The sequence below is a fragment of the Protopterus annectens genome, chromosome 9.part0 (assembly GCF_019279795.1).
Source record: "Protopterus annectens isolate FY-2018-M chromosome 9.part0, PAN1.0, whole genome shotgun sequence".
Classification (NCBI taxonomy): domain Eukaryota; kingdom Metazoa; phylum Chordata; order Ceratodontiformes; family Protopteridae; genus Protopterus; species Protopterus annectens.
Window position 1 is genome coordinate 707,242,224 of NC_056743.1, and position 16,704 is coordinate 707,258,927.

Consider the following 16,704-nt stretch of genomic DNA (forward strand, 5'->3'; position numbering starts at 1 on the left):
ATACATTGAACTTAAATAGTCAATTTAACAGAGCCAGTAAAATAAAAAGAATAGTCTTTTAATTCAATTTGGTTTGATTTGGTTAGTAATAGCAGAGACGGTCAAGGTGAAGGGATGGCAAGGGAACAGCAGATTAAGACAGGAGGTAGGAGGTGACAGCAGAGGGAAACAGGAGATGGGGTGGTGACAGCAGAGTGAGACAGGAGTTGGGGAGGTGACAGCAGAGTGAGACAGAGGGTGGGGAGGTGAAAGCAGAGTGAGACAGGAAGTGAGGAGGTGACAGCAGAATGAGACAGGGGTGGGGAGGTGACAGCAGAGCAAGACAGGAGGTGAGGAGGTGACAGCAGAAGGAAACAGGAGATGGGGTGGTGACAGCAGAGTGAGGCAGGAGTTGGGGAGGTGACAGCAGAGTGAGACAGGAGGTGAGGAGGTGACAGCAGAGTGAGAAAGGGGGTGGGGAGGTGGTAAAGGTATGGGAGAGATTACAGGTAGAGAGGACAGAGAAAGGACAGAGGAGAGGAGAAGAAGGAAAGTTAGGTAGGGTAAGGTACAGACTGGACATATTAACCAGGGGTAGAGCAAGAGCAGGATCAGTTGTCCATCATGTGTATTTTGAGCTGATTTTTGAAAGGTGTAATTTTGCTCTGATATCTTATGGAGAGTAGAAGGGAGTTCCAGAGTTTTAAGATATAACAGGAGAGTAGTGAATCACCTGCTAAGTTGTTGCATCTGGTTACTTGGAGTAAGTGCTTGTTCTCTGCGTAAAGGCGTCTATTGGGTGTATATTGCTGGATACGATGGGCTGGGCTTGGGAGTAAATAAGGGTATGAGGGATAACAAGATGGGGTGAGATCTCTGTCCAGTAGAGTAGTTTTAGAGTTGAGCAGTGATGAGACTTCTGGGGCAGGTTAGCAGTAAGTTTTTTCTGCATTGTGATAGCACTGCTCAAGTAAGTGAGATTGGGAGGATTGCAGGTTGATGATATTTTAAGCTCCATAGAAAAGGTTAGAAGTAAGTAGATAGAAGCAAAATGTTTTCTTGCATCATCAATTAGGTAGAGCTTAATTCTATAGAGTGCACCAAGTTTTTGATGTGTTTTTTGAATACTTCTTTTGTGTGACTGTCGAATTGTATACTTAAAGCCTGGCATGTGGGACTAGTTCTATTTTAGTGTTATTAAGAGAAGTTACAGGGAATTAGGCTTTATGACTCTGCAGGATTTGGATGCAAACAGGATTAGTTTTGTTTTTTGGGGGTTTAATAGGAGTTGAGAGTTGGACAGCCATGTTTCAACAGTGTGTAAGAACTCATGAGCTATTTGTTGCAGTTTCTCAAGGGTCTTTACAGAGCGGATTAATGTGGAGTCATCTTCAAACTGTATGATGATAGCATTGTTGGCTGCTTTATGTAGGTTGTTGATAAAGATGTTAAATAAGAGCGTGACTAGAACAGATACTTGTAGAATTCCAAAATTTACAGGAAGAAATGATGAAATTTAGTTTTGCCATTAGATGACCTGCTGCATGTTTGAGATAGTTGTTGAACCATGCAAGGGAGAAAGAATCTAGGACAAGATTTGTTAGTTTTTGGATTAGTTTGGGGTGAGATACCATATCAAAAGCCTTGGATAAACCAGGTTACCAGAATTTCTGTTTGTGTTAATGGATGTAGAGAAGCTGAGGATTGTAGAGATAGTACTATGGTGTGGGCAAAAGTCGAGCTGGGTTTTGAAGAGAAGTTTATTATTAAGTATGGAGTTAAGAAGTTGATGGTGAATGCATTTCAAGGATCTCGGATAGAGGGGAAAGGACAGCAATAGGTCAAGAGTTAAGTTGGTAGACGTGTTACCTTTATGTAGTGGCAGGATTCAAGAGTATGAAGACATAGCTTTCTGTAATACAGCACCTGATTAAGATGAAAACAGGGTAGGCTAGGGTGTCAACTGAAGTTTTCATGTATTCAGCTGATATGTTGTCAGGGGCCAGTGTTGTTGGTTTTAGTTGTAAGAGAAGTTTTTGACTGAGGAGATTGGAATGGGTTGGAGTGAGATTTTACAGGGATATAGGTTAGTTTCTTCTTTAAGTAATGGATTTGGTGTTTTGTTGATTTGGGGGATGCTACTGACTTGATAAAGTATGTATTGGACTGACTAGTTATTGTATCAGAGAAGTTATTAGTTGTTGGAGTAAGTTGGGTGGTATTGCCAGGGTGGAGCAATTTATTTATTGACACCCAGAATATTTTTGGATTTGTTAGTCTGGAGTGTTGTAGGTTAGCATAGAACTGTTTTTGTTAGAGACAATGAGTTCTATGACTTAATTTCTTACTTTTTGTATTTCTGGAGTTTGGTTTCAGTTTTTGCAGAGGCGATAAGTATTTTCTCCTTCTTTCCTCACCATTTTTGTTGCTATATTAAGCGAGTGAGCAGGGTTGAGTGTGATCTGTTCATTTCTAACAGGGGCATGTTTGTAGATGTTATTGACTAGAAAGACAGGTTTGTCAACTTGTAGTGTTTTTAGTTGAATCCAGTTTACCAGTTGTAGTTTCCGCTTTGAAAGAGGTTTTATCAGAGTTAGATGTGTTACATGATAGGTTGTAGCAGTGGGTCCTAGGGGTAACTGTATGTTTCCTGACTACATACGTGGGAAGGGGGTCGCTGAGATTGTTGAGCAGGACATCTACAGTGGCAACGTTGGTAGGGTTATTAATAAGAATCCAATCAGGGGTACTTTGTCTATTACTATTTTTGTCAACTATTGTTGGATTACTTATAAGGTGTGAGAAACCACAGAGGTTAATGTTATTTGTGGGACAGTCCTGTTGGAGGAACAACCAGTCAGTACTGAAGTCAACTAGTACTAGGGTTTCATGGCTGATGTTGGCCACCCAAGAGAGTATTTCTTCAAAGGTGTCATAGTTGTCGCTGGGGGGGATAAATACTCCTATCATGGTTATACTTTTCTGTCTGTTGATTTTAAGTGTTGTGATGAGAATTTCTGCATTTACAATTGTAGCAGGGGTACGTGGGTGAGTAGATATACTCAGATTTTATTTATATATTATGGCCACACCACCTGCATTAATTTTTTATTATCTCACATCTTAGTATATTACAGCCAGGTGGGACCACTTTCTCATTATGAGTTATTGGTTTTAGTCATGTTTTTGTGGCTATCAGGATGTCAGGTAATAGAAGAGTTATCCAAGCATGTCCCTCAGGAAATTTACTGTATATGCTTCTCAGGGCAGCATTTAACATAAGTAAACCTGCTGAACTGAGTGAGTGGGTTAGAGTGGAAGAGTTTGTTGGGTATGGGATTGGGTGCATATCACCACTTAATTGTATATTTTGAGGGGTAAAGTGATGGTTAAAAAGCCACCATGATTTCCTTACATATTTGAGGTATTTGTTGACTGAAGTGAGAAGGTGGAGGAGCAGTTTTCACTTATAAAATAGTGTGGTGTAGATGTGGATTAGGAAGGAAGTGAAGTGGAAGTGGTTGTTGATATTATTATTCAAGTTGTCTGTGTGAGAGGAAGGAAAGTTGGGTCATTGTTGATGCAGAGGGTGGTGATAAGATGTTAGGTAGGTAATAATTATTAAAAATGGGAGATGGGGTACATGGATGACTTTCATGATGCTTGATGTAGTTACAGGATGACTTTCATGATGACTTGATGCAATTAGAGGATGACCTTCATAATGACTTGTAGTTAGAGGATGACTTGCCTGATGACTTGGTGTAGTTCGAGGATGACTTTCATGATGACTTGTACTTAGAGGATGACTTTCATGATGACTTGTAGTTAGAGGATGACTTTCCTGATGACTTGATGTAGTTAAAGGATGACTTTCCTAATGACTTGATGTAGTTAGAGGATGACCTTCATGATGACTTGATGTACTCAGAGTAGGGTTAGAATAGTATATGGGCTGGAATGATAGAGTAGAAGGTTATCTGTGGGATAAGTGCTTGGAGATAAAAAGAGGGTGTGGAGTAGGAGTGGGGTAATTATAAGAGATAAACAGGACATAGCTGTATATGGGAGTATGTTAGTATCGGGGTGAGTAGAAACAATTGTGCACTTTGGAAAGTGAAGGGGTGGGTGAAGGAGACCAATTAATATCGCAAATATGGTATGGCAAGGTATGGGTAGTTTGGAGTAGATGTAGGTGGGATCAGTTCAATATAAGTATAGAAGCAGAGGGGGCAGGTGGGAATTAGGGACAGGACAGAAGGTTCAAAGTGGAAGTGCAAGGTAAGTAAAAATGGTAATTTTTGGGTGCATATGCAGGGCAGCAAGGTGCCCTGCATGTTATGTGTGTGTGTGTGTGTGTGTCATCTTAGTATTGGCATTGCAGGTAGGGTACGGGAAATCTCCGGTTTAGCGCTACCGCATATAGCGGTAAACGGGAGATTTCCCTTGCCCCACTGTAGTGCGATCATGGAGTTGGAATATTAAAGTAGTGGGGGTGTGGGGGGGGGCATAAAATAGTTTTTGGATGTTTATTTCTTTTTCTGTGGTTCACTTTGACCCTTCGGTGTTCTGAACATCGATGTTCTGGTCTCGATGATTAGAACTTCGATGTTCAGAACATTCGATGGTTTCAAGTGGAACCATTGATATATGTAATTTAAGGGGCTTAGCCCCACATGGGAGGTGCAGGGAGTCTTGCCCTCCCCCATTTTTTTCCTGTAGGTAATACTTTTTTACAGTACACCTTGAATTGTATTCTCTGTTTTACATTAACAGACGTAAGCTCAGAACTCTGCCTTCTCCTGCTTATCATACAGTCTCTACTCATTTCATTCTCACTTGCTTTTTACTACCAAAAGTTTTGCTTAAGCTACCCATGTTTCATATTAGGCTAGCTCTTCTCCTTGGTTACAGCTTTGGTGGAGACTCTGTGTTGCAGCCCAGGCAGAATAACATTACAGAGTTTGCATTATGATTGTGTGTGGCAGAGAGTGTATGCATAGAAACATATGCACATGGACTGCACTAACATCGCTGTATGAGCTGCATGGGGCCGGAGGGATAGGATAAAGGAAGGAAAAGTCTCTTGCTATCATTACAATGGTGCCATAGTGGGATGGTCTAATTACATCTCAACTTCAGCTGCGGTGATAGTGGAGGGGAACCAGAATACAACAGATTGCAAGATGGGCACAAAAACTTGAAGTGAAAAAATAATATTTAGTTCTTGGTATTCATTAAATACATATTTAGGAAGGAAAAAATTAATACTTCCCAGAATAACTGAGCATATCACTTTCAAATGATTTGATGCCACAATATCTGTGGGCAGCAGTACATCAGTATAAGAAACCAAAGTTTAAGTGTCAACAGCTATAGACTTCTATATATTTCTCTTTTTCTTCTTCAATGATGCATACCTACTCTAGTGTATCCTTGTGTTGCAGTGTATCATCCTCCTACCACATCCATCCACATATTTTAATTCCTCTTTCCTGAACACAGAAAAAACCTGGGGGGGGGGGGTTAATTCTCATCATAAGAAAAGGAATTAAAAAACTTGTGAAGGAAACTATTGAGCTATAGTGTGGAAGATGAAAAAAGAATGCTTCGACTTATATTCAACATCACTGACTTATAGTTTGTTTGAACTGTGTATGTGAAGTAATAACTGCAATGAAACAGTGATTTATGTCCTAATGAAGATACAACAAAAACAGAAGACCATACAGTAAGTTCTCTGCATATCTAGAAAGTGTCTCCTGGCTGAGATGTCACTGCAAATAGATTATGCCAGTCTGGGCTTAAAGTTTCTTTTGCCATTCTTGCCTGCATTTTCTAAGCCTGCTAAGCCCCCAGATCAATAGCAAAGCAATGTTTTTGTCATTGAGAGAGCAGGGTCTGCACCTGTCACCTGTTCTTATTTACAGATGGCAGAAAAGAAATATACCTTCTCACGCCAGAGAAGGAATGCTTGTTTCACCTCGAACTCCCATCCCACTACCTAACAGACAGCCACAAGCTTATCCCCCCTCCTGAATCTCTGATAAGAAATACCTTATTTCTGTTTCATGCACTCTTGAATTCTTTCCCTATCATTAAATCAAAAGCTTCTTCATGAAAGTTGATAGAATCATATGCCACTCTTTCTATGGGAAAATACCTCATTCCTCACTACATTTCACATAGGCTATCCAACTCATATCTTCAAAGGCTGATCTCTACTTCTATGCTTGTTTTCTTTATATATGTAGTCTATTGTGGAAGAACTTGCTAACAGAACCTGTAAGATGCTTAAGTAGGGTATCATGTTCATTCTTAGTTTTGGCCTGTGTTTAGAGCCTTGGGTTCACTTCTGTGCATTTTAGTGGCCACTGAACTTCAGTTATAATCCTGTATGATTCAAAACTAAAGATAAGCAATAGTGAGAAGGTGCTAGATATAAAATACAAACAATGCAAGTAAACTACATTCCAGCTACAAATGTCTCATAGTAAGAAAGAATCATATCCTTGTTAACTGTTTGCCTTTACTTTTTTTTGCTTGCATATGTTACACAGAAAACAAATGACAACTTAATTCTGTATCATTGCTTAAGTACTTTTCCTGCCCTGCACATTGTTATTCCTTTACTTTATTATCACTCTCTGCATTTCTGATGCTTATGATCATCTGAGAGAAGATACATCCTACTATCTCTCCCTTTTCCAATGTTCTGATTAAACATCTCATACAGAAACTTGTCCACACCTGACCCAAATGAATTGGCAGACCTGCTTAAAGCCTTTTCTTTAAAATGACTTGATACCCCTGGCCACATTTCTATGCTACAAATTATGTTTATACAGTTACCTACCCAGTTTACAGACAGCTTAACTTCAACCATTTTCAGTATCAGGTTTTAAAGGGTACCATACAAAGTCCTCTAGAAAGCTGGCTGTTGGGCAGGAGCTACATTTTTCCATAAATAATTGCCAACCGCTGAAGAAAAAAACTCAAGATCTGTAAGAAAATGGTGTTTTTTGTGGCAATAGTTGTAGATTTTATAAAACAGTATTAGACTTTTTGCCTTCAAACTTCTTTATGACATGAACTGACTCTCATTAAACAGTTCCCTCATTTGGTATGCAATCCATAGATATCTTTGCTGTTCCAGTTCCTCATTGCTTCCTCTTGGAAAAAAGCCATGGTGAAGGTTTTTAGTACTTTTTTTGCAGCCATCTGGAATGCCGTTCCTGAAGACATTAAATGTGCAAACAAATAATGCTGATTTCAAAATACCTGGAAACCTAACACAGTCTCAGTAGCTTGACTTGTAGTACGCTTGCCTTTGGTTCCAGATGACCATGGGTTCTATTCCCTCTCTAGGTGATTGGACTGTTAAAACTGCAGTGCAGTATTAGGTGGGTGCTGCACTCCTTAGAATGACATCCTTTGCATGAGATGTTATACTGAGCTCACAACTGTGTGAGTTGATAGTAGCTCTTCTGAATGTAAAAGATCCCATAGCAGCTATCAAAAAGAGCAGGGGATGTTCCCCAGTATCCAAGCCAAATCTGCCGTAATAGTATACATGCCACCTTAGATCTAACCTGAAATGATGCCACTAAGCTGGTCAACAAAGGATCAATAAATATTTTAACAACTGCTTTTGTCACTGAAGTTGTGGACACCTTGGTTATCAGAACATAGATAAATAAATAAATACACTTGTACAAAACAAAAGAATCAGCACATACTATTAATTTCTTTTTGGAAAAGACTGACAGCAGTTAGGATCAAGTTTGTGACCTAGTCCACTCATGTCATGCCTTTTATGCAAGGTTTCAATTTTACTTAACCAAACACTCACTTTAACCATTATAGCTAGCATTTATTAACCACTGCAGATTTAATTTAATTTGATTTGTGATATATTTTCTTTATTAGAGACCCCAGAGTTAAGTTATATCTAGATAATGGTATACTGTTCTGTACTGAATAATCACTATTTTGGTGTAACAAATTTGTACTAACAATGTAGTCCCTTTTGATGGTAAATAGTGACTTGATTACAGCAACTTAGAAGCATCAAGCAGTAATTAGATATTTTCCAATGGTCCTCAGAGTGTATTATGGGTCACTGCATTTGTGTTTTTTAAACTGTACTTGTAAATTTTAAGAGGATTTGATGTGCTGTAAAACCCAAATCTGATTCTCCTTCTGTCCCTTTCCTCTGATGGATTATAGTCATCATTGCCCATGTTGCCACCGATTCACTGCATGGCTCGGCAGATAACTTTGTCTGCTTTTAAATATGAAGGTTTTTGACTTCTGCTCCTGTATTTACATTAGTGCTAACTTAAGATTTATGTATGAGTGATCCCTGCACAATTAAACTGAAAACATACTGGAGCAGAATACCATTTTATGTAAGAGGTTAAGAAGGAATAATTTAAAAGTTAGCCAGAAGAAAAGTAAACTGGTGGTGTGTGGCTCCATATCTACATAGATACTAGGCCCTGGATAATTCTAGTAAGTGTGTAGATATTCATAAACGTAAGGGTATGGCAGGATGGGTGGATTGTCTTCTCACTACACACATAATATGTTATTTCCAGCTTCCAAAAGTGTAAGCTTTATTGATTCAGTTCAGATTACTGTTATAGGGGATCAGATCCATTCTAGGCCATGGCTTGTTGTTTCCTTCAGTTAAACAGAGGAAGTTTATAAATGCTTGTCCACACATGCCCAAGTTTATATACCCCCTCATTATAACTTATGAGACCAATACCTTTCTAAAATTGCTGGGAAGCATGCCTAGGCAAGAATTCTGCTACGACCTTATGCCATATGAACCAGCGTGTTTTGCTTAGTCTCTATCCCTGAAAGGCTCACATTTGTCTTTTATTCAGTAGTATGCAGTGGTTCATCTGCCAACAAAGAATCATTTGATCATTGATAAGCTACTAAAGTTGCCATGAATCAGAAAAGGAGCACTTGTTATACTTTCTCTAAGGTTGCCCTCTTTTTGAAACAGCACATTGCCATCATAATTGCAGGAAAATGTTATGATGCTATTGAGAAGCCCTTATCCACTCTTTAGTAAAGAGCTCTGCACTCTTTGTTGGTTATGTAATAATTTTTATAATAGCACTTGTACTGGGAAATGCACTTTTTTTCTACATTGACTACGTGAAAGAATGCCGGTGTAAGCAGATGTAGGCCTGTATGCAATGAAGACCTAAATGATAGTAATTCATGTTAGAAGATCAAACTAGTAGTTCTACCCGTTTGTAAGATATCCTTAGAATATAAAAATATAACTCTTGAGGCACAACCAGTGGGCAGATAACAGGTCCATATCTATGGTTCATAGGTTCATACAAGGTTACTAGGTTAACAACCCTAGAGCCCTTACAAGGCTAGCCATGTTTATCTTGAATTGCCTCAATTGGCAGTGGTTAGGTGAGTGACATTCACAGAGGTAAAGGTCTATGATAGTTAATACTGGCGTCCTCTGTCCAGGAGGGACATGGGTGCCACCCCACAAGTGATTTTGTGGTCACCCAATTAGCAACCCAGGTGCCAGAGGGCTAGCTAAAGGGAAAGGAGAAAGTAGTCACATGCCTGGCCACTTTTATGGCCCATTTTTAGCTACAGCCCACTCACAGTGTGTAAGTAGTACTCTTTGATAGCCGTCCTCCACTATACTAGTTGTTCAACTACTCTCCTCCCCAAAAGAAATGAAGATGTCTCTGGTCACTTAGTCCTTCACTTTGGCCACCCCTCTGACTGCTGCATCTTCTAGTCAAACAGGGTTCATTGCAGAAAAGGAGAAGGCATCACCTTCTGTCTGTGCTCTATCCTCATATTCTTATATACTTTTACTATGTACTTCTTAGTCTGGGTCATAAATGAAAGAAGTCCTCCGGGATAAGTGAAGATTCCTGTTAATTAAATAAATAGTCCTACACTCGTTTTGGTATGTAAAGCAAGGGCTACCAAGGGATAGCAGCCTGCACTCTAGTGACATAATTCAGTCTCCCTTTCCCATCCTGGTGAGTATAATATGCAGCTGGAACTAAAATATAAAGAAAAAAACAGCTATGCCAAAAAATATATATCCTTTTGCAAAGATTGCCAATATGTCCCTCCTATAAATGAAATTTAAGCAGTGTTAAAGTTTGTATGAGCTGTGGTGTCTCAGATGGGTACACCATATGTTTTAGTTACATCGCTACCATGGTAATACTCATTGTCAAGTGATTTAGGTTGTAGTAGGTTTGGAAAGCACCTTCTTCTTTTACTTCATTTCTTATTGTGTCAGGAATATGAGGTCTAGAGAGGGCCTAGCGGGGTGCCTTTTTCTGGTAAATACTATATGAAAGTCTTTTGACCCATCCTGGAGCTGTGAAATCATTCATTAGCACATGATACTTCCATTTACCTTCTGTGGTATGTAGCAATATTTTGGTAGATGAAGAACAATTTAGCTACAGATCCATTTTGCATGCTCTTGATTAACCTATAAACTGCTTCATTGTTCTCCCTGTTAAGAGTAAAAGAAAGTTAAAGTTAGCAGACAACAGCAAACTACTTAAAAAGTTATCATTAAGGAGACATACTGTAGTGAAGGTTATCTATTAAAACAGAAATGCATGCTGAGATTTTATTTCATGAAATTAGTGTCTGAGTAGTAGACCGTGGCTTAATATCCTCTGGTGACACTAAACTTATGAGTCTTTATTCAGGTTACCATGTCAATTAAACAGAGTATTAAATGTTCCCAGTGCAGATATTTATCATAAAAGTATAATTTCTGAGCACACCTTAATGGAGGAACAAATGTGGCATCTTTCTAGGAATTAATCTATTTTTATGTATTTTACAAAAGATGATTTTATTTCATGGCAAACAGCTAATCTGCAAATTACAGCTACCGACTGCTGAAAGTTATTAGTGATTATCATGCAAATCAAATAATAATAAATATCTGCTTAACAAGAAGTTGCTTGCATTTTGGAAAATAGGGAGAATAAAAAGCATCGAAGAGCCCACTATCGCAGATTGGTTATTTGATATCTAATCTACTGGGGGGGTCTGATAGACATTTAAAAAAGCATATATTATATAAAGTAAAACTGATCATATATAGTATCTTGTGACTTTTTCTGTTTTTTTTTTCATTTTTTTTTTTTCCTTTTCACAGTCATTCCCGTTGTTACAATGCAACCACTTAGATCTGTGATAGAAAAGCACCCTAATCTGCTCATGTGTGAAGCTAGTGGCTTTTATCCACAAAGCATACGTGTCACAATGCTGAAGAACGGAGAAGAGGTCACTCGTGATATTTCATCATCTGGGCTGATATCAAATGGAGACTGGACCTACCAGATCACTTTGTTAATGGAATTCATACCAAAAAAGGAGGATGTTTATGGCTGCAAAGTCGAACACAGCAGTCTGAATGAACCAATGATTGTGGAGTGGAGTAAGTAATAGATTGTCACTTAATGATTACTCTTAGACCGGGATGATTCCAAGAAGGGTATGTAGGACATATAAAGACCAAAAAAGCAATAAAATATAGAATGTACAGTAACTATTCATCAGCAGTCCATTGTTAATAATGAAATACCATTTATCTATCTTTCCCTATGGAAAAAAAACAATAAATCCCATAGTCTAGTAACATGTTTACATATTTTACATATCTTGGCAACATGCTAAATTGTCATGCTCAAGGATTATGGTTTGGATGAAATATTAGTATGCTACAGTGTAACAACTCATCTATCATCTAGATAGCTAACAATACAACAGAAGTTGGAGAATGGCACAACAATGTTTTTGCTCACTAAACAGAAAAAAAGACTCTCATAAGACAATTCAAGAATAGCAAGTTGTACTTTGTGGTGATCAGAGATATTTGGATTTAACTTAAAACTTTCATTTTACAGCAAAAACACTGAGAGACATTTGCTAAACAAAACAAAATAACCTCACATTGAAAACAGACTTTGTATGAGCAGCAATAAACTTCTCTTCCCTTGAAACTCCCATGTATTTTAAATGCATCTGAAAACCCACTAAACTACAAAAGACCTGCTGGGATTCATACTCAAATACTGTACAGTGAAGCACTAATTAGTAGCTTTGTAAAAGGTGCAAGAATTCAAAAGGCAACACATAGCACATTTGCTAACATCCTGGGACAGCCCATTGGACACGTGTCCATTTTCATGAACAGCCCAGGAGTACTGTCTGGTGGACTGATTTGGTCACACAGAAGACAAACAAAGGCTGAAGGAATCAAACCTTGTATTACAGGAAGCAGCTCACTAATAGCTCATAGCTTTACTCATCTCCAGGTGCCAACAAACAGCTGTAGCCCAAACACCGTGCATTTCACTCCTGTGTGCCTGCAAAAAGCAATCTAAATTAAAAATGTATTCATAGTGTAAACATTTTAGAACATTAATCTCTTAGACTTCATATTGTCCAATTTATTCACAGCTAAATAATAAACAGATTGTCAACATTCAACAAAAAAGGAAGTCAAGGCTCATACACAAATTACATGGCTTGTATGATGATGCTTCTGTTTACTACAATTGATTCCTTCCATCCTTCATACCATGACTATTCTGGGATGCAGGAACCAAGTATTTACTTACACACACACACACACACACACACACACACACACACACACACACACGTGACCATTAATTACAACCTGTTGTATGATTGTGTTATGAATGAGATATTTGCCTATGATGAAATGAATGAACAAATACCCAAATAATGATCTATAAATGTTCTTCAGCTTGCTGCTGTAAGAACCATATAGTACAACCCATTGGACTCCCCATGCCTTCTGAACCTCTTACCTCAAGAATCAGAGGCAAACACCCCAAATCAGGAACATTTTAAGTATCCATACTTTTTCCCTGAACTCTCCAGATGTTCCATCAATCCTATATAATGACTAGTCTTACTTTTACCCCAAGTATAGATTGATTAATTCCATTTCAACTCTAATTAAAATAAAATTAAGTGGAAAAACACTCTCCAAAAAAACAAGAAACAATAATACCCCAATATACTAAAATCCTTCTACGAGGAGATATTCATCCTATCCCTGATCCCAACTGTTGCAACCAACATCAAGACAATTCCCTTCCACACACTACTCTAACCTCACAATGGTTAACCTCCCCACCTCGATAATCAAACTTTTGCTGCCATAAATATTGAAAGCATAAGAAATAAAAGTAATGACTATATATCTGGATTACCCAACACAAGCCTAATATTCTCAGTATAACTGAAACTTGGCTTTAACTCTACAAACGACTCTGAAATTTAACCCCTGGCTATAATATCATCTGTACTGACTGTAAAATAGGAAGTGTGGTGGTATTCCTTTAATATTCCACAGCAACTACCAAATTTCCCTCTACAACAAACCAATACCAAAATTCAGTTCAGCAGAGCATTTTATTAATTTCATGAAGACAAACAAATGTGTATTTCTGTCCTTTACATTCTTGTTGGCGACAATACAGCTTCACTAGACAATATCCTCACTGGATATCCATAACATTTCCATTAGTAAAAATACTGATAGGTGATGTCAATATCAATTGGTTGAACATAACCTCTAATTCCCCTCATTTAGCATGAACTTATACAATTTCACACAAGTAATTTACAGCCTCACACATTTTAGCAAGACATCAAATTTGTTATTAGACTGGATCCTAGTATCAGAGCTTAGCAAATTCACCATTACAATTAAAATTCCAGACTCTCTCAGTGACCATCTCCTAATCTATGCAGCCAGACATCACACACACACACACACACACACACACACACACACACACACACACACACACACACACACACACACACACACACACACACACACACACACCACTTAAGCAGCATGTTTATAAATCAACATGCAACCTGTCCAAGTTTAACCCAGAAATGTTCATTACTACCATATCATCTATTAACATCTTAAAATTCCTCCCTTTAGATGAAGCTATAAAAGACTCCAATACAACTTTCCTAAATATCCTTGTACCTTTTAAAAAGAAGAGACTAAAACAAATAATGCAATTTGGCTATCCAAAAATGATAATGCAGGATAGAGAAAAAGTACAGAAAGAATGTGAAAAATATAAAACTCCACAATATCTCAAAAACTTCAGAATGCTCTGCAACTATACTAAAAAGCAAATGAATGAAGACTAAAAACTATACTGTAGCAACACCCAGAGCAATCGTAAACACAAACCTAAAAACTTCTGGTCCGCCATTAAATAAATCTTACATCCGGGCCAAAAATTCAACCATAACCCCTCACTTAATAACTCATGACTCAGGACTGCAGTAGAATTCAGTTCTTATTTTACAGATAATATAGCGTCCCTAACTAAGGATTCCCCAGCATCTAATCCCTGCCCAGTGGCCACATACCACCACATCCACTTTCATCTTCAAGCCTGTGCCCACATCCTATATAAAATTACTGTTAAACAAACTCAAGACGTGCTCTACTTCAGCTGATGGCCTTCCAAGTAATTACCTTAAAATAGCAGCCAATAGCATTGCCTGTCCTGTCTCAACCCTTATAAACAGGTCAGTCCAGGAATCTCACATTCTTTCTCTCTTTCTCTCTCAAAAAAAGTCACACATTATCCCTCTGCACAAAGGGGGAAATTCAACAGTCATCACTAACTTCAGATCTATAACAATCTTATCACCCTTCTCCAAAATACTTGAAAAATATTTTCAAAATCAATTGATAAACTGTCCCCCGCTGGAAGAACTCCTATCCCCCACACAAAATGGCTCCAATCCCTCCAATAGTACTAACACTGCACTTCTAACCTTTATCAGTTCTGTCAGCAAAGCTAGAGATAATGGCAAACTGGTCTCATCCTTATTTCTAGACATGTCCAAAGACTTTGACCCAGTTTGTCACAGCAACTTTCTGCTTCATATGCCCTCACTAGGTGTATCTCAAGCCATCCTTCTATGGTTCAGAAGCTACTTGTCCAATATGTATCGGTCAGCAAAATGGCACTGCACTCTCTCTCCATACCTCTCAGTCACCACCAGTGTATCACATGGCTCTATCGTTGGTCCCCTTCACTTTAACATTTTCACCATCACCCTTCACACATCCACACAACAATCCTCCTTAATACAATACGCAGATAATTCCACACTCATATGCACATCAGACAACCTGGTACACCTCCAAAAAATTACTCAGGAAGCTTCAACGGCCACTGAAGCATGGCTTTGTAACTCACAACTCATGTTCGACTGCTCCAAAAAAAAAAATACTTATTTTTCTCCACAAATCCATCTCTCGTAAAGAAAAAAAAAAAACAAAAATTAAAATCTTGACCCCTAATAATACAACCATTGAAGTTACTTTTCATGGGCTGGCCATGGTAGTGCAGTGATTAGTGCTGTTGCCTCACAGCAAAAGGTTCTCCAGTTTAATTCTTGGCTGGGGTGTCTTCTGTGTGGAGTCTGCATGTCCTCCCTGAGGTTGCATGGGTTTCCTCCGAGTGCTCCGGTTTCTTCTCACAATCCACAGACATGCATTAGGTGGATTAGACACTCTAAATTGGCTGTAGTGCAAGTGAGTGGTGTAAATGAACTACTGCAGAAGGCCTAGCCACCTGGTGGTGTAAACCTTGGCTTGAGATGATTGTCACTGTTGAAGTGACACCCTGACCTCATGTGCAAATTGGGAAAAAGGGGCTGAAGATAGATGAAGTTACTTCTCACAGCAAATGTTTGGGATGATAGTGGGTGATAATCTTAAATTCAATATGTATATACAAAATTGCATAAAAAACACAGATGCTTTAAGAGCCAAAATCTTTGTCATAGATGTAGCTAAAACTACACTCGCTACTACTTATCTCCTCACCTCATTACTTTATGGGCTCCCATTCTTATTAACTTTCAGGCATCAAAAAAAAAAACAGCACTTGAACAATGCTATAATAAAGTTGGCTAAATCTGTAGTAAATACCCTTTCAGAACCCACCTCTGTATATCACTAAAAAGCCTAAACTGATTAGAACTACCCCACCAAATAACATATACACACCTTTTGCTGCCTATAAATTATTCAGCATCTGTCTGCTTGTCCAGCACTAAATATTATTCTACACAACAATATTCCCACTCAGTCCTTATTATCCAATGGCCATTAACTTTTCTCTGTCCACAAACCTATCAGATATACTGGACATGGTTTTGCTAAGACCTGGATCACCTTAACTGTATTGATCAGGTCAATACCTTCCCAGCAGTCCTTTAAAATCATTCTGAAAGACTTCCTAGCCAAAATCTGTCTCTGTTCTTGCTCAACACCAGGATAGACTATATCCCTAAATATGAACAAGTACCTATTCATACATTACACCTCCTTACTCCCTCCTTTTCACTTCTTGACTTCAATCAATTTCTCTCCTCTGACTGTATATAAATATAACATAACATTGTCTCTTTCTCTCATTTCATATTGCAATTCCTGTGTGTGTGTTATTCTTATATTAAATCATTGTCATACAAGTTGTATCTATTCTTAACCATTTTTCACATTATGTCTAAATTGGAACAATTATTTAAACTATAGATGTTTTTGCATTATACCTGAAGATTGTAAAAATTATATGTTTGCAATAATTTGCAGCTTTT

The 16,704-nt window shown here is 38.2% G+C and overlaps 1 protein-coding gene across 1 annotated transcript in view; it reads left to right on the plus strand.

The window, feature by feature from the left end:
* Positions 1-11,484, plus strand: part of LOC122810577 (H-2 class II histocompatibility antigen, E-S beta chain-like) — a 39,154-nt gene extending 27,670 nt beyond the window's left edge. The window contains exon 3 of the mRNA XM_044082156.1: positions 11,171-11,484. Within this exon, the coding sequence (XP_043938091.1) occupies positions 11,171-11,460 (290 nt within the window). The 3' untranslated portion in view covers positions 11,461-11,484. The remainder of the gene's footprint in view (positions 1-11,170) is intronic.
* Positions 11,485-16,704: the final 5,220 nt, after the last annotated feature.